The sequence below is a fragment of the Moschus berezovskii genome, chromosome 21 (assembly GCF_049115385.1).
Source record: "Moschus berezovskii isolate FMDL1 chromosome 21, NW_MosBer_1.0, whole genome shotgun sequence".
NCBI lineage: Eukaryota > Metazoa > Chordata > Mammalia > Artiodactyla > Moschidae > Moschus > Moschus berezovskii.
In genome coordinates, this window is record NC_142480.1 from 33,394,525 (window position 1) to 33,413,684 (window position 19,160).

Genomic DNA, 19,160 nt, shown 5'->3' on the forward strand with positions numbered 1-19,160 from the left:
AACTTCCATTATTTTTTCATATCATGGTAACTTATAATTCTCTGGTTTGATGTCTGTTAGCATATACAGTGGCAACCCACTCCAGTGTTCTTGCCTGGAGAATCCCAGGGACGGGGGAGCCTGGTGGGCTGCTGTCTATGGGGTCGCACAGAGTTGGACACGTCTGAAGCGACTTAGCAGCAGCAGCATATACAAAGTCTTCATCTTTGTGTTACAGTTTCTAACCCTAAGTTCTTTTATAAGTGCTCAGAAAGTATTGGTTATGTCAGTGAATGATGTATTCAAAACTTCTCTTGGTTTCTGGCTCTGCTGGCCCTTTTTGAGATTTTAGTTCTACACTGTATGTGATTTTATTGGCATTAGTATATCATCCTTTTCTATAATATTTATCAAAAGCTTACAAAGTAAGAGAGGAAGTTTTCTGAAACTTAAATCTTTTGTCCACAGGTACTACTGAACGAGTGTGCTTGATCCAGGGAACAGTTGAAGCACTGAATGCAGTTCATGGATTCATTGCAGAAAAAATTCGAGAAATGCCCCAAAATGTGGCCAAGACAGAACCAGTCAGCATTCTACAACCCCAGACCACCGTTAACCCAGATCGCATCAAACAAGTGAGTGTTTAGTTGGGAAATCAAAGACAGATATCCACAGTATAGTATGAAAGGTTTAGCATAAAAAGTTTTTCCCTAAGAATACTTAAAACATAGCAGTTGTCACTTATTTACTTAAGACTATCAGAGCCTCTTCTTTAGATTGATCAGTTTATTTATTGATCTAATTACTTACTCATTTATTAGTATTACACTGAGGAGCAGTTATGCCTCATTTCTTTTATAGTGCCCTTTTAAAAATTATAGATACAAATTTGATTAATTTATAAGAATTTAACCTATTTAAAATTCTATCACTTTTAAAATGAAGTATAAAAATTGAGACTATACACTCTCAAAATTCCTAATACCCTAGTCTCAATATTTTTAGTCTCTAGTGTAGTTATGCATATAAATTCCTGTTTTGTCAGTTTAATTGTCATGTTCAATATTTTTTATCAACAAATATGTATAAGTAAATTTTGTACCTAGCAAACAGTTCTTTGTTACAAATCAGCTATTATGTTCTGTGTAACTTGTGCAGTATTTATATATGTGTCATAAAGGGCCAATGTTTATTTTTAATGTGTGGGATTTTCTGTAACAAAACTTTTACTTGATAAAAGACAATGTTAGTTTTTAAGATTGAATAATGACACACTATGTAGGGAAAAAAATGACATTCTTTAATGTAAAAATAAGGCAGATTCTTCCCCTTAAGCTCTTTTAAATCTTCAAAATTATTTGATACTTTATGTTTATGATGATTGTTTTTGCATTTGCCTTTTTATAATTAGCTTCTTAATTTGTGATCATATTGATAGACTTTATGCCTTCAAAAGAAATGTATTATTCATTCACAGAATATTTAATTTACGGAATATTTGCGTTCATTGTAATAAATTTGAAATGTAGCTCAAAAACTTATTAATTTCATGTTTCTGAGTTGAAAAAATATGCTAGCCAGTGTTAGGAATTTATTATAATTTTGCCAATATATTGATAAATGTAAGGGTGTCTAATCAAATACAAATAGAGAAATTAATCATTATATATTTTCAAATTATAGGCCAAGTTTCAGTTTTCCTTTAATACTATTTAAAAAATCCTTTCCTGTTTAGATCATGAGTAGGTAGCTTTTACACCATATAAGATCATTCATTTTATGCTCTGTGTCAGTATCAAAATGTTTCAATTTGTAACCTTTCATAACTTTTCAAGGAATTGTCTTTTAATTTACACATGGCAGAAGGTAAATATTTTAAATTTCTAAAACAAGTAGATATTTTTTATTCTTCACAAACATAGTTTTGAAATTTTTATCTCTGCTAGGTAAATGCAAAGAATAATTTAAAACGTGATGCATTGAAAGCAGTACCATGACTTAATCTAAATTTATCTAAATTCTAGAATTATGAGTTTAAAGACCTCTGGATTAAAATCACCTGGGGCTAAGAATTTACAGAATTGGCACTCAAGTGTAGGGTCTGTTGATTTTCAACTTTAATCCAGCCTATTAATTCTCACATTTCTTTTGTAGTTTCTGTAAGTTTAAACACTTAGGGAAGGCAGTGAATATATTGATTTTTTTTTAAAAAAAGGTAAAACTTGAAATATACTTTGAGTACTGTATGACTGGCAGTATATTCAGCACAATGATATGAATGAATTTTTTTTTATAATAATACCGTCAAATAATGGTCTATGAGTCATTGTTAAAACTAACTTTCTCTGTGGCAAATGAAATTTATAGGTTGTCATCTGTCCAGTGTCAGTGCAGATTTATGAAAGCCAGAATTTTAAAATGTTTGGTTCATTTCTACTTGCCTTGTTCAGATAATCTTATTTAAATTCAAAATAAGTGGTTAAAAAATAATGGGGATTGATTTAATTTTGCATATTTGCATTCATTTCTAAGCCTTATATTATTATTATTTAATATTTTCATGTAATCAATAGTGATATGAAAGTATTATTTTAAAAGATTCATTAAAAGAGTACTCTAAATTTAGTAGAGTAATATATTTAATACTTAAACAGTTTCTTAAAAATGTAAAATTTGAAAAATTTACTCAAAAAATCTGGATGAGAGATTGACCATATTTCCACAATAATGTAGATCAACAGAGTTATCTATGCTCTAAATTTGAGATTCTCTAACTTTCTAGGTAGGTATCCTATTTTACAATGTGAAACTTTTTGTTGGATCATTGTCTAAATAATTAATCAAAAGAATTGGAAATGACTTAGCGACTGAACCACAACAAATAAATTTAAATTACCATGATTTTATTTCTGGAGAAATTATGCTGGTGATCCAGTATAAAATAATTATATCTAAAAGAAATTATTTTATAATGGAATAGATAAGTGTATTTTATAAAATCCTGTATTTTATTTAGCTTTTAGTACATAGAATAATAATAATATTATTTTTAAATGATAGTCATTCCCCTAACTAACATTTACATTCCCTTTGGACTTCAACTCTGAAGTTAATTTTTAAAGTAACTTCTTTAAACATTTTTAAAACACTTTCTTCTAGTTAAGATTATGTAAAGAATAAAATTAGAATTTTAAAAATTGCTGGAGCCAGAAAATGTAGCTCCTCATAGAAATGAGCTAATACTGGATATGAAATTATATTTTCCTAATGTTTGTTACAACATATTTATTGTTTTTTATGGTTGATAATGTAAGATTTTGTTTACTAAAGAACTATAATTTATATGTAACTTGAACTTAAAATAGGAAGTCAGTTCTAAACAAATAAATCTTGCTTTAAAAGTTATGATTTTGTCAAGCATATAGTAGAAAAGCTTTTGTATACATAAATATATAATATGTGTGATATATGTATTTTAGAAAACTTATGAATTTTTGCTTAACTAAAAAATTTATGACATTTTGATTCCACTTGTTTGACTTCATATGAATAGAATGTTGGATTTCTAATTTTAAAAAAATAGATATGAAGCAAGCAGTAAAGGTTTACTGCATAGCACAGGCAAGTATAGTCAATATCATATAATAACCTATAATGGAAAATAATTTCAAAAATAATATATGTATCAGTTCAGTTCAGTTCAGTCGCTCAGTCGTGTCCGACTCTTTGCAACCCCATGAATCACAGCACGCCAGGCCTCCCTGTCCATCACCAACTCCCGGAGTTCACTCAAACTCATGTCCATCGAGTCGGTGATGCCATCCGGCCATCTCATTCTCTGTCGTCCCCGTCTCCTTCCACCCCCAATCCCTCCTAGCATCAGAGTCTTTTCCAGTGAGTCAACTCGTCGCATGAGGTGGCCAAAGTACTGGAATTTCAGCTTTAGCATCAGTCCTTGCAATGAACACCCAGGACTGATCTCCTTTAGAATGGACTGGTTGGATCTCCTTGTATATGTATAATTAAATAACAAAAAATAGAAATCTACTTTTTGAAATGTAAAAAGTTATAATTTTATACAATATATTATTATGACTTTTATAAAATATTCTGAATTATATGATATAGATACAGTTGGTTACTAAATAAATTGCATGAACCAGAATATTCTCTCCAAATGAAACTTTATTGACTGAATGAATTCTCAGCCAAATATAAGATTTTAGGAAAATAATACATACTGATCTGACAAGTTTTTCATACAGAAGACTCTTGAAATCTAGCATGATAGCCTTACATCTAACTTTCAGTATTAGATGTGAACTATTTAGTTCTTTATTCTCAGATGTGCTTTGTTTGTTTTAAATCAAATATTTATTTGCAGATAGGAAGGGACTCCAATATTTTATATATTCAAAATGATAATATTTATTGAATAATCAAAGTATATAATTTATATTCTATAGCTTTAAAATCAGATTGTCATGAAGTACATAATACTGTCATGCTTATTTCTTATGTCGGTATATTGAGAAACAGATACACAGGAGGAACCAATAAGCCAGAATTAAACATATTAATTGCAACATAGAACATTCTTATTTCTTATTTTCAAGACATGCAAATAGCAGAGACATTCAGTGATCTTCAGGTAATTTAGACTTTCCCTAGAAACTCATTCCTAAGTGCATATCTTAGCCCAGGTTTTTGATGTCCATGTTCTCATGTCCACCCTTTTATGTTTTGAATATTGTAACCTTTTTTTTTTTCCTCATAGGATTATTGCAAATTTTCTTCCTGTTATAAGTCCCTCAAATCCCCCTCTTAAGTATGGTTATTTATACCTCATGAGTCAATATAATGAACCCCAAAACATGGTAGAAGTGATAGATTAGTAAGATAGTTGGCATTTGTTAACTTCCTTTGTCTATTACAGACTTTCAGTGGCTTTTATTTATTTTTTTGGCTCAAGTGTATTTTTAAGAAAAACTGCATTAAGAAAGAAAGAGTTATGGGCATCTATATAATTATTTTGTATTTAAAAATTAAGATACCAAAAATCTCATTTAGCACAAAGAATTTTATTCTCATCATAAAAAATTGGCAAGATTAGCTCATAATTTGTTCGTTATTCATTCATTTAATTATAAATTTATTAAATACCTTCATAGTGAATTGCAGAATATATTAAATTGTAACCCTTGCTCTCTCAAGCTAGTTTATGAGAGATCATAAATGCTCAATATAACTAATAAAGACATAAAACTGCATTTATATACCAAAACTACAATATAAACAGTGCACGGTAAAAGTTTGGCGGAGTGTGAAAGAAATGTAGGCTAGAGTGACGTTTCGTTTTGTGAAAGAGGTAAAAACTTGAACTGGACTCTGTAGAGGAATTGCCTGATTAGAGGGAAAAAAAGAGAAAAGCTTGTTTTGGCAGATGAAGCCATATGGATTTGAGAAGAAAGGTACCATAATTGTTGAATAGTAAAGAGATTATCTTGATAGAAGTGGGACATTTGTGTTCTAGTTTAGAGGAAATTAATGTTAGAGAAGTTGTATGGAACCAAATAATTTCAAGTCATGGATGTCTGGCCAAAGGGTGCAGACTACGGATTCTTCTAATACTTTCCCTTTTAATTTCTCTGGAAGGTTATGAAAAAAAAGAAAGAGGTACTTCTACACTTTGTTTTCTTCTGTGCTACTCCACACAGATTCTTAGAGTGCTTGTAGGAATAGTCATTGGTAGGAGAGGAAGATAGTTATGACAATTACTGAGTGATCTACTATGCAGATCTTAGATTTGAAGGTTTATAAAATAATTGTTTTTAAAGCTTCTCTTACATCATAGAAATCCAGGAGACGTTAATCTTTGTCAGGAAAAAAGGATGTTTTATGGTCAAGAATGAAGAATCAGTGATAATGATGATAGTGATGTATATAGTGCTTACTCTATTTCTGTGCTAGCCATTGTGCTATGCACTTAACTTTATTAAAACCATTCATTCATCCACACAAAATTCCTCTGAAGCAGGTATAGAGTCCATGTTATCGAAGCTGATGCTTAGAGAAATTTACCTCCCCAAAGAAATGTAACTGGTAATTGATCTTAATACTGATCTGTATGGCCTGTAAGTTTGTATAATGCTGATAAAACAAAATCCAATAGATTTCTCTCTTCTAGGACTTTTCAGACTCCTGAATAAACATATGCAGGAAAAGGACCTTGTTCAAAATAGAAAGTCTTGTATCAGGGTGAAAAGACTAGACAATATTTTAAGAACAAGATGATGAGCACTTAATCTCCTCTGGTAGTGAAAGTTGAGACAAATGCTTGAAATTAAAATATATTTCAAAGTGAAATCTGTAAGAGTTTGGTACTGATTTGATTCTAGTTCTAAAATGATGAGGAAAGAATAAAAAATGACCATATGTGGTTTTGAGCCTAGCAAAATGTTAAGTTCCAGGAAGCAACTAGTGAATTTTAGTCAGGCATCTATTTGAGACAATATTTTTGTATGATTGTTTCAGGCAGGTTGAATAAGTTATACATATTTTTTTTTCCTTAAAGTACTCTTTGATTAGAAGCATAGGTGAGAATTTGAAACTGAAAATATAGATCCTTAATTAGCACTATCAGTGATAATTTCACTTACACCTTCATTGTAGGCGAGAAAAAAAAAAGCAAACAAATGAGACAGAGAAGCAGTTACTTTTAAAAAGTACCTCAGAAGTATTATAGCATCATGGTTAGATGCATAGGATTTGGAATAGGTCTGCCAGGGTTCAGATTCTGCCTCTTTAATTTACCAGTTGTGTACATTGCAACAAGCTGTTTTACTTCTGTATACCTTGATTTCTTAAACTGTAACATGGGGAAAGTAATAGTAACCTCGTCTGTAAGGATTGTATTAACCCCCTGTATCTGTATCTGGTTCCTAGTAAGTGCTGCTTATTAATAATAAAGATAAAAAGGAGAAAATAAGGGAGGTATAAAGAAAGATGCTAAAAAGGATCAAATACCCAAATAAAAGTTCAAAAATAACTTTTTTTTAAATAAAAAATCATTAGAGATTCTAAAAGTCAGTTTCAATTCTGTGTTGAGAAAACAGTCGTTATTTCTTAATAATAGTATATCCTAAAGGTAAAGAGACTGGTTAGGTAAAAATGAAAAAAAAAAAAGGTGCGAAGTGTGGGAACTGCTGACTTGAAAGTTTGGATATAAAAGGAGAAAAATACAAGTTAGATCAGAAAGATTCACATAACTACCCTGCTACTAAAGAGTGAATGGCTAATGTTAAAGAATAACAAGGAGTTTGAAAAAGAAGAGAAATTGGGGATGCCAAATACAGATGAGTTTATTAAGGGACAAAATGAGTCAAGAGTGGTGGAAAGATTATAGGGTGTTAAGGTCATAGCTCATGAAGAGTAGGAGATCGGTGATACCACAGTTTTGTCTACCATGAAAAGAATGAGAAGATGGGGGAAAAGTGGTTTGGAAAATTGAAAAGGTTGAAATGAAGTCAATTGTAGTAGATAAGGAAGCTCATTCTAGATAATCATGATCTCTTTCCAGTAATAAAAACTATCAGTTGAAAAGAATATAAGATACATGGGACTAAATAGCTGAAGAGAAGGATAAAAGTACAGAGTAGTGATTATGAGGAAAATAAGATATGGACTAGTAATCAATTGTAAAAGACCTTTTAAAATTAGACAACATGAGTTTATATTAGGGCTAAGTAGTTCCAGGTAGTTCAGATATTGGGAGAAGGCTGGATATGTGTCAAGATGAAAAATCAAAGATGCCAATTCCATATTTAAATAGTTGATTCATTATTTTTTATGGAGTAGTATACAGATTTATTTAACAGAACTCAAAACAGACCTGTTCCAAATTAAAATTAAAATTTGTTGTTCATTGCTGTTTTCACTGTACCTGTGATAGACCTTGATAGTCTATTATTATAGATTTGCTTGAAGGTAAGCATATTTATTGTGGAGTTTATATTTATAGTAATATTCTCTGGTCCAGCAAAACTGCCACTTGTTAACAAGAATGCATTTCACAATGTGTAATCACTTTTTAGTTCTTATTCCCAAAAACCTAGAAAAATCTACATTTAATTAAATAACTTATTAAATCTTGAATTTTAAAAACTATCTTACATTCCAAAGAATCCAGTATTTTAAAATTATAAACTACTTCAAAATTTTTTGTAATAAGTATTTCAGCCTTCAGCATTTAAAGCAGAATTCTTAAAGACATTCATGTCCTATAAATTAAAATATTATACTTTTCCACTTGAAAGATAAAATCGTGCTAAAAAAGTGCCTGTGCCCTTCATAATCACTACTTGATAAATACTTTAAAAAGGGATTCCCTTGTGGCTCAGACAGTAACGTCTGCCTGCAATGCAGGGACCCGGGTTCGATCCCTGGGTCAGGAAGATCCCCTGGAGAAGGAAATGGCAACCCACTACAGTATTCTTGCCTGGAAAATCCCATGGATGGAGGAGGCTGGTAGGCTACCGTCCATGAGGTTGCAAAGAGTCGGACATGACTGAAATGATTTCACTTTCACTTAGAAAGAGTTCTTAACTGTATATACCCATTATAAATATTACTTAACACATTTTAAAATATTGTTGCTATATGGATATTCAGTAGTTATATCTTCAAGATGTATATCAGAAATTTTACTGAGGGATTTTTTTAAACTTGAAACCACTTAAATTTTCAGTCTGTATTATGAATATGAATAAACATGTATTTATAAAACATTAGAGAAATAAACATACTGAACATGAAAGTATTTCTATGCCTTTTTCTGATCTATTTGTGTGGTTGAGAACAACTTTCAAAGCTGTTTTTAAATCTAATTATTAGAACCTTTTACAGACATTAATATATTTATATTTATCTGTTTATCAGAATAATTTTTATAACTAGTATTTTAAAAAATCAACCAAAATGCAAAGTTTCTGGATTCTATTCATTGTTAGAGCTTAAGTTTGTAAAGGAAGGAGATTTTTTGTGTTTAAGAATATCTATATAAGTAATAGATAACTAGAAAACTAATCATGTGTTTATTACCACATTACATGTTTATAATTTTAAGAATTTAAACAAAAAAAATTTAGAAACAATTGATTGTGACATTTCCAAAATCTAATCCCTTAAAGCCCCAATTTAATTATCTGTTTTATTTAAAATATTAAAGTCTTAACGTATTATAATTTGTAATAACCAAAGCCTTAATGATTTTATACACATTAATATTGTCCCAGAAGTTTAAAATTACTGTTTTTATTCCTGCAAGAAGGAAGCATCCTCAGAATTATTAAGGACAATGTCAATGAATATGCAATGAATATTGCATCAGTTACTAATACATGCCCAATATTTCACATATATGCCAAGTAAAAAGAAAAGTATTAAATAAATTGAAAAAAGATAGTATTGATCTTAGTGATCACAAAGTCTGAGTCACTTGATATTACTACTTTTTCTACGTATTTCTTTGCAGTATTTCAAGAGAATTCATATCTAGGGCAAGATGGCTGTCATAATGAACCTGTGATCCTTCAAGTTGATTTTACTCTGATGAAAATAGAAGAGCCCAACACATATACCTCATGCTTCTGTAGATTAATGAACTTAGCTTCTAACTTTTGTTGGGGTAGATGGCCTCTAGATTTATTTCACATCTATTTAGTCAACAATCTTATAATTATGCTGAGATTAATAAAGAACATATTTTAAAATATGTGTTAACTACTCCAGGAAATCTGTACAGTAGCAGTTGTAACCAGAGGTGGGGAAAATTTACTCTTCAACTCATAGTACATAGGATATTTACAAAGTCAGTAGCATATATTTCTATATAGTATTGCATGGAAAGTAAAATAGTAGGGTAATTATTAATAACTATTGGTGAAATTCTCTCTGGAGAAATGACTTTATAAAGTGAACTTATTACAGATAGCAAAAACAGAAAACAACAGACTTGAAGTTTTTTTTTTCTTGTGAGGTTTGCAGCTCTTCTTCCCTTTTAAAATATGATTTAACAAAAATCTTGGTATGTCTATGCATTGTCTAGTTTTCCTCAAGGTTTTAAAGAAGAATCAAGAATCTCTGAACTGTTTAAAACATGATCGGATATTAGAATCAGTCTTAGTTTGTTACTTGAGAGCAGTGAATTAAGCAGGAGCCTGTGAATTTTTTTATCCTTTCTTTTACTCTTAAATACTTTTTTCTATCCCAGTTAGGACTTATGAAATATTAAATGTGTAAATATGACTGACTGAGGTAATTTTATCTGCTTTTCCTGACACTGCTGAACCTTTAAAGTTATGCTTTTGCTCATGTCTGAGTAATTTTGAGGATAAATATTAATATAAAACATAATGTGCATATAGAATTTTGTCCATACTATAAAACTACCCCATTTCATATATTAAGAAATATTATCTACTGAGGGTGCTACTTAAGTGATACAATTTGTCAAGTGAAAGTATACCTTTTTAAAAAGATAAAAACATCTTACATACACTTTAAGGTTACTCTGTTAGACATCAGAAATTTTAAAAATACCTTAAGAATATTATGGTCTCATGTGACATGTTTTGTATATAGTATGTATATGTGTTTAAAAATGAACAATAAATTTGATTCCTAATATTTTTGTGCTTATTTTCAACACAGACTGATAATGCTACAAAATGTTATACACCTCATCTATACAAATTTTTAGTATTTAGCACAATTAATAAAAAATATTATGGCAATTTGTTAAAATGCTATTAGTTACTTGTTTATTAACATGAGGTTAATGTTTACATTTTCAGACGAGCTCTAAATTTATTAAAAATTAATGTTTTAGAAGATAATGTGATATTAAGAACTCAGAACTGCAAATTTAATTGCTTTTAAGTATGGAACCCTAAATTCATGTGGAATCAACTTGTTGGTGATGTTCAACATATTAAGTAGGTGGATACTTTTATGCCAAAGTAAACTTCATTTCACCACTTCTTTCAATCCCCGACTGTATTCATTGATAGGAAAATGACTTTCAGTTTTACTCATTAAATTTATTAAATATTTGTTTGAGATCTCTTTTCCCCCAAGAAAACAAAAGGGAAAGAAAAGAGACTACTATTCATGAATATGGTCAGGATACCTTTAATACTCATGTGAATTTTTATCAGTCACCATCATGATTTCAAGTCATGAATTTATTTTTACATGCTTATGCATGCGTATTTACATGCATTAGTTATTTAATTGATCTTGAATTCCATTAAATTTAAATGAATAGGAGAAAAATTTGTTCATAGGATTTTGTTCTCGTTATATTACATTTTATTTTATTTTGTTTTATTTAAATAATCAGTTTAAGGCTTATAAAGGTTGATTTGCTCCTGAACTGCTTTATTCCCAGACATTGCCATCTTCCCCAACTACCACCAAGTCCTCTCCATCTGATCCCATGACCACCTCCAGAGCTAATCAGGTACAGTATCATCCTGTCATCTACACCATACTTTTCACGGGTGATTGCCTGCACACTGGAGAAAAAGATACTGGTGGGTTAAGGATGTATTCGTTCATTCACATTTGTGCACCATGATCAGATTCCAAATAACCTGAGAAAGAAATATCAATTACTCCTGAAAATTTATATGCATTTTTAGCTTTAGATAATAAAAATAGACTCAGATGATAGACTACTAGAATTTTGGATTTTCCCCCTAAAATTTTGACTTTATGGAGCTCTGAGGGTTATTTATTGAGTTGGTGTTTATTATTTCCCTTATTGTTTCTTCCTAGGCTTCCTGGTATATAAGTTAAGAATATCATATGTAAACAAATGAATGTATAAATATGAGTTATTGAGCAAAGGTATATCTTTAAATGTGAATGCATTTTTCTTTGTTTTTTATTTCAGATATGCCTTACTGTGTAACAGTTTAAAACTTTTGATGAAAAACATTTCTAGCAATCTAAGAGTAACTGGAAGTTGGTATTTGTGATCATTTTAATGCTGTTTAATAACTCAAGAAATGGTACTTTCTTAGAATTTAATAATACATTTTCTTTGCTGGAGTGGCAAACTTTGCAATGAGAAATATATCTTAGTTTTGACTTGATGATTGTTTTAGTACTGAGTATTTGTAGGACATTCTTCAAAAATGTAGTTGTTTTTTGCACATTTAAGGAAATCATCTAAAATATTCTGTGTAATTCAGAGCCTTACTGTACTTTTAACATGAGAAATGTTGAAAAAATATTTATTAAAATGATTAAACACATTTTCATTTTGTCTGAATTGAGCTTCATTTAGGTGAGAAATGTTACTTTCTTTAATATTTCCACGTTTTTACTAAAATAAAGCCTTGTGGAATTATTTAAATATTAAATGAGATTATCTTTTTAATATATTTTTCATGCAGTTGACTAATTACTAACTTTGAGCTATATTTGTTAAATATATTAAATGTGGCTTTTGCATATGATCTAAGATAAGGCTATCAGAATTATTTTGCTCATTTATTGATTCTAATACTTTTGCAACCTCAGGAAAATTTTTTAAATAACTTGAAGGAAAACTAACATTTAGAATGTTATTCTGTAGTAGGAGCTTGATTTTTATTTTATGCAGTAGCATTCCCTTCAAACAAAAATCCTTGATAATGCTCACATTTTAGCCCCAGTAAATTGGTTTAAAAAGTACACATCTCTTTTCTTTAAAGGTAATGGTGCTACATGAAGTGAGAAGCAAGCTTGTATTATTGATGCATGAAGTTGGAAAAGTGTATATATACATTTTCACTCAGACTTTTTCTCTTATGAGTTTTAATTATATGAATTAGAAAATTATTATGGAACAACTGACTTTATATTTTTAGTGTTCCTCTTCTGCTTCATTCTCTTCCAAATAAAGACAAGACAAATGAGTACAATACTCATTAAAAACAAATGATTTTTCTCAACATAAAAAGTAAAAAATTCTGGATCTAGAAGAAAAACCAACAATAATTTTGTCTTTAAAGTTAGATTTGTATTTTCTTGTTTTATTTTGTGGAAACATGATTTTTATAAAATGATTTATTAAAAAGGTTACTTTTTTTAAAGTTTACTGATATAATATTTTTGCCCTCTAGATATGTTAACACATCCACCTCTAGATATTTTTCTAATTTAGAAAATTAAGTCATGTGTGGTTTTATACTCTGTCCACAGTGATCAGTTATTAAAAATATTTTATTTATACTTTGTTTTCTTTTGTTCTTGTACAAACAAACATAATACCTCCTGGATAACTTGAGGCAAGATATAAAATAACAAAACAAAATCCTTAAATTCATTGAAGGAATTATAGTTATCTTTCATCTTTATGTTATTAATAGTTTGTAATTATTTCATTCCCTACAGTATTTCCCAATAGATTCTATTCATGTTGTAGTATAGAAGATAATTTGGTTTTTGCTTTTCATTCAGTCTTTAGCTAGCTCATAGTTGTTTCTTGTGGATAGTCCTAATTAATTCAGCTTCACTAAAATTGACTTAGATGTATAAGAGTAATAACCAAGATAGAAAAATGGGTTCTAATGTGATCATCTTAAACTCTCCATATTTAAAATAGACTCTTAAACCTATAATAATATGACTTTCATTTCTGATATGTTTGCTTTATCCTTATCCAGCAATTTAGCAGGTATGTCTGTAGTTTTATGTTAATATTTTTTATGTCTTATAGCTAATCTGATATCCTCTGCTGTTAAAAATCACTGCAGACTTTTTCCATGTGAATTTTCATAAACCAATATAAAGCAATTTAGACAGCTGTTTGTGCTATTTCATCAATAATGGCTAAGTGACTTGTGATTGAGTTTTCTTTAGACTAAATGGTTTGTGTTACAAACTAATAAAAGGAACTAAGAGACTATTAATATTTAGAAAACCCCAAAATGAAAAGCACAGAAAGTACATTGAAAATAAGTTTTATCTGTAGTTTCAGTGTTTAAAAATCTTTTCTGTTCTTTTAAAAATGACTATGATGCTTCAGTACCTGCTGAATTTTACCTTCCTACCTTCATGTTTCCACAGATCAGACTACAATGTTATGAGTCTGTAATAATTTCCCCTGGAAAACTGAAGGATTATCATATGAGAAGCCTTATAGAAGGTGGTTAAAAGTTGACTGGAGCCTAATTGCCTATGATCAAATCTTTGTTCTACTATTTGCTGAGTAAATTGGACCTCAGGTTCCCCTTCTGTGAAATTGAGATAATAAATTCATTATATTAAAACGGCACTAGAATGTACTACTCACCATATAAGTGTAAACTATGTTTACTTATTTTTTCTGAAATTTCTTTCAAATGCTAATGAAAAAAAGATGGTAACTAATTAGTTACCATCTTAAAGAATGGTAATGGTAACTAACTAATTAGTTACCATTCTTTAAGATGGTGACTAATACAGCATAAAATAGCTTAGTTAAACTGAGTTTTATCTTTAAAGAAAGATTCTATGATACTAATATTGCTGCATTTGCAACACTAAAATATTTCTATAATCAACACGTATGTAAGCTTTTTAAGATAGCTTTAGATGCTCTGTAGTTGTTTTCTTCTCAAGTGAGAGTACAAAGTTACTTGTTGTCTAACTTCTAAATCAAATTTCTATTATTTCCCTAGTAAGAAAGAAAGTTAGGGCTAATACTTTTACAGCTTACACTTTTTTGTCTGTGCATATTGCACGGTGCAAGTTTGACACTTTGGAACTTTAAGAAGCAAATCATATATGGATAGAAATAAAATTAAAGTATTAATGTGATTAAACTTTAAAAAGATAAAAAACAGAATCAGTTGGATTTGACCAATTATAAGTTATCTTTCTACATTTTATAGTCACTTTGATTCAACAAAATGGTTTTGTTAATCAGTCGATGGTGCCAAAAATTAAATTCCAGTCTTAATTTTAGGTTCATGATTGTTAGCTCTCCTGGGATTCTTCTCACATTTCAAGAAAAGTAAATAAAAAGAATATTTTCAGAAACATGTGCTTTATAGATATTTATATAATAATAAATTTGAAATTATATATCAAAATATACAAAACAAATGAAAGTAGGTAACTCATATATAGAAACCTTGCTGTAGTTACAGAAAAAAACAAATGGAAGTCACTGGTCCCACCTCAGTTTCATGACCACAGATCTCAAATGTCCCCCTAATTCTGTCAGGTAATCATAAGCCCAGTCACTTTTTTACTCTCTGAATGTCTGTTTCATAAATTCTTGTCTCATTTCAACACCTGTATTAGCTTTTTGTGTGTAAGAGACTGCCACAAATTTATTGGCTTAAACTGCACACATTTATTACCTCAGATTTCAATGGGTCAGAAGTCAAAGACACTTAGCTGAGTCCTCTGCTCAGAGTAAAAAGCCAGCAATCAAAAGTATCAGCTGGGGTTTATGTTCATCTGGAGGCCTGACTGAAGACTAATCTGATTTTAAGTTCATGTAGTTTGATGACAACATTCAGTTTTTTGTAGCTGTATGACTGGGGACCCCAACTTCTTGTTGACTGTTGACAGGAGGAAGATCTCACGAGTCTAGAGGCTACCCAGGTTTCCTGCTGTGTGACCCACTCTACTGGTGTTTCACAGTTTGGCTTTTTGCTTCTTGCAGACAGCAGGAAAATCTCTCCCCATTATATTTTGGCACAATGAAATCTTATTGAACCTAAACATAAGAATTACTTTCTCTTTTACCATACAGTGAAATTTAATCAGAGTAGTGACATTCCATCCCTTTGCCATATTCTGTGGGTTATAACGAGGTCACAATTTCTCCTCACACGTAAATGGAGGGAACTATGCAAGGCATAACACCAAAGCAGTAGAGATCATGAAGCCATGTAAAAATTGTCTGCCACCCCAAGGTCTCTTGCTCTATCCTCACTCCAGGCTCTTAACCTTATTTCCTACTTGACTGAGAAAAATGGAAGCAATAAAAAGAAAACTTTCACAAAATCACAGCTTCACCTATACCCACATATTCTACCTCTCAATTATTACCATAGATAAACTTTCCCTGCTTCTGTTTAAAACAAGTAATTTCAGTTGAACATTAAAGGCTCATTATTTTTTCTTTACTCAAGGTCATCTCTTCACTAATTCTGCCATCTCTCTCATCTGTCAAGTTTTTTACCTCTATAACATTCCCATCAGCATACATATATCTGTTTTTTCCTCTCAAAAGACAAAACAAAACTTCTTTTATCTCACTTCCCTCACCAGCTAATGCTCTATTTCTTACACTACTTTGTAGCAAAACTCACAAATGTGTTTACTCTCTGTTTTCCAAATTTTGTATTCCCATTTTTTTCCTAAATCCATTCCTGTCAGATTTCTGCCTCCACAATTCTGCTAAAACTGTTTGCACAGGATATCAGAGATGACCCCACCATTAATTCCAGTTGTGTGTTCTCAATCTGCTTGGAACTTGGTCTGTCAACAGTATTTGTTATAATTTGTCACTTTTGCTTCCTTGGTATACTTTCATTACTTGATGTACTTACTTTCATTACTTGATTTCCAGGGTATTATTGCACACCCTTTTTTTTCCTCCTGTATAATGCCACGTGCTTCATTTCAGAATCCTTTGCTAGTTCCTCCCATCATCCTTTTTAATGTTGGAGTAAGTGGGTCTTAATATTTGAAACTCTTTCTGGATGTATACTTTTCTTCCTCCTCATATACCACCTTGGCTTTTATATTCTGACATATGCAAAATTTATGTTTTCTTTGAGAAGTAGGTTTACTATGAACTAATGAAGCTTAAGGGCTACCCCAGTGGCTTAGTGGTAAGGAATCCGCCTGCGATACAGAAGACACAAGAGACCTGGGTTCGATCCCTGGGTTGGGAATATCCTCTGGAGGAGGGCATGGAAACCCACTCCAGTGTCCTTGCCTGGAGAATTCCATGGACAGAGGGGCCTGACAGGGTACAGTCCATAGGGTCACAAAGAGTTGGACATGACTGAAGTGACTGAGCACGCATACAATGAAGCTTAAACCTTAAGATTCTTCACCTGCACAGGCTTATTACAAGGCCCTCTACCTAATTTTATGTTTATAATTTTGAATGTAGAGGACAAAGATGTCCTCTAAAATTGTGAAAGATTCAGATCCCACATAACATGGGTTCACATTTATCTGTCATACACATATTAGAGTGAAACTACAGACTATATCCAAGTTTCCACTCAACATTTCCACATGCATATCTAATGGACATCTTTAATTCAGAAGTCCACAAACTACCCCAACCCTGCTCTATCTATAGCCCTTACAATCTCTGTTGAAGCAATTCCATGCACCATTTTCTCAGATCTCAAATCTTGTATTCATTCTCATCTCTTTTCTTTCATACCCCAAATCCAGTTCCTGTAAGAAACAATGTTGACTCTATCACTAAAATATATATAGAATGTTGACCTCTTTTCATTACATCTACTGCTACCCTAGTCCAAGCCTGAATTATTACAGTAGTGTCTATATAGATTTCCCGGACTTACTACCTTAGCACCCCAAAATCTGTTCTCCACTGAGCAAATGATTTCTTATAAAATTTCTTTGCTTACGCCTGTGATAGTTTTCCATTGAACTTAGCAAAAGCCAGTATCCTCCAAATGACATTTAATTAATTTATAAGATCCTTGCCAGATTACCACTTTCACTTCATTTCATATCAGTTGCTTCCTTACTCTGGCCTAGGCAAACCCACCTGCTTGGGTTGCCTTGCAGACATTAAGCAAGTTCTTGCCTCTCTCTACAGGAAATTCTCCAATCTCAAAGAGATCTACTTGGCTAACATCTTCATAGTCATCAAGTCTTTGTTCAGATTTCGCCTCTCAATACCCTTCTGAGATGGATGTATCAGGCCACCCAATTTGATATTGCAACCTGGCCTCCCCATTCTCCCAGTACTTCTGATTCCCTTTATCTTGCTGCATTTTTTTTCTTTTGCCTCACAGAACACTACATGCTTTGCTTGCTGTTCAGTCACTAAGTTTGCAACCCCATAGATTGCAACATGCCAGGTCTCCCTGTCCCTCACTATCTCCTGGAGTTTACCCAAGTTCGTGTCCATTGAGTCGGTAATGCCATCCAACCATCTCATCCTCTGCCACCCTCTTTTTTCCCAGCGTCAGGGTCTTTTCCAACCAGTTGGCTGTTTGCTTATCATCATATAAAAAAAATTGTATATTGTCAGCTTCACTGTCCTAGAAAATCAAGTTACATGAGAACAGTAGTCTTTGTTCTATTCTCTGATGTATCAGAAGCATTTGTTGCTTAGTCCCTAAGTCATGTCCAACTCTTTTGTGACTCCACCGACTATAGCCCTCCAAGCTCCTCTATCCATGGGATTCTCCAGGCAAGAATACTGGAGTGGGTTGCCATTTCCTGCTCCAGAGGATCTTCCTCACCAGAGATTGAACTCAGGTCTTCTGCATTGGCAGGAGGGTTCTTTTCCACTGAGCCACTAGCCTGGAACATTAATAGATTCTCAATAAGTATTTGTTGAGTGGCTAGTATTAGTTGGAAGAATAGGCTTACAGTCTGTATGGTTTTTAAAACTCATTTTTTATTTTTGAAAATCCTTTCTTCAAATGAAATCTTGCATAGAAGTTCTCTAAAAATATAAGGCAACAGAAAAAGGAATACTATTGATTGTATAAAGACATTAAAGGGACAAAGCCTTCTTTGTTAGATGACTTTTTCGCTTTACCAGTACTCATAACAGTTTGAAAGTATTTTTTTGTTTTGCATAGGAAACCAGTCAAGCTCTTACCTCAAATATGTCATAATTCTCCACAAAATGTAAAAATTAAGCTTTATTTCCTTCAGTGTTGTATGTGATATAATGATAGTATTCTTTAGAAATATGTTTAATAAAATCCTAGAAAAATAGTGAAATTCAAATATTCTTTTTAAATGAACTTACTGACTTTATTATATACATTAGATTTTATGTACTCATAGCTATTAGGATGAGCCTTATAAAATTGCTGATATTTGAGTGCAGTTCCTTATGGCTCAACATAGAATATCATATTCATATCAAAATCTCCAAGAATTCTTAGAAGTAAATTGAACCA

General features: G+C 31.4%; 1 protein-coding gene across 3 annotated transcripts in view; it reads left to right on the forward strand.

Moving 5' to 3' along the window:
* Window positions 1-19,160, forward strand: part of NOVA1 (NOVA alternative splicing regulator 1) — a 166,451-nt gene that overhangs the window by 127,085 nt on the left and 20,206 nt on the right. For all 3 annotated transcript variants that reach the window (XM_055418184.2, XM_088829509.1, XM_088829508.1), the window contains 2 exons: window positions 448-614; window positions 11,429-11,500. In XM_055418184.2, the coding sequence (XP_055274159.1) occupies window positions 448-614; window positions 11,429-11,500 (239 nt within the window). The remainder of the gene's footprint in view (window positions 1-447; window positions 615-11,428; window positions 11,501-19,160) is intronic.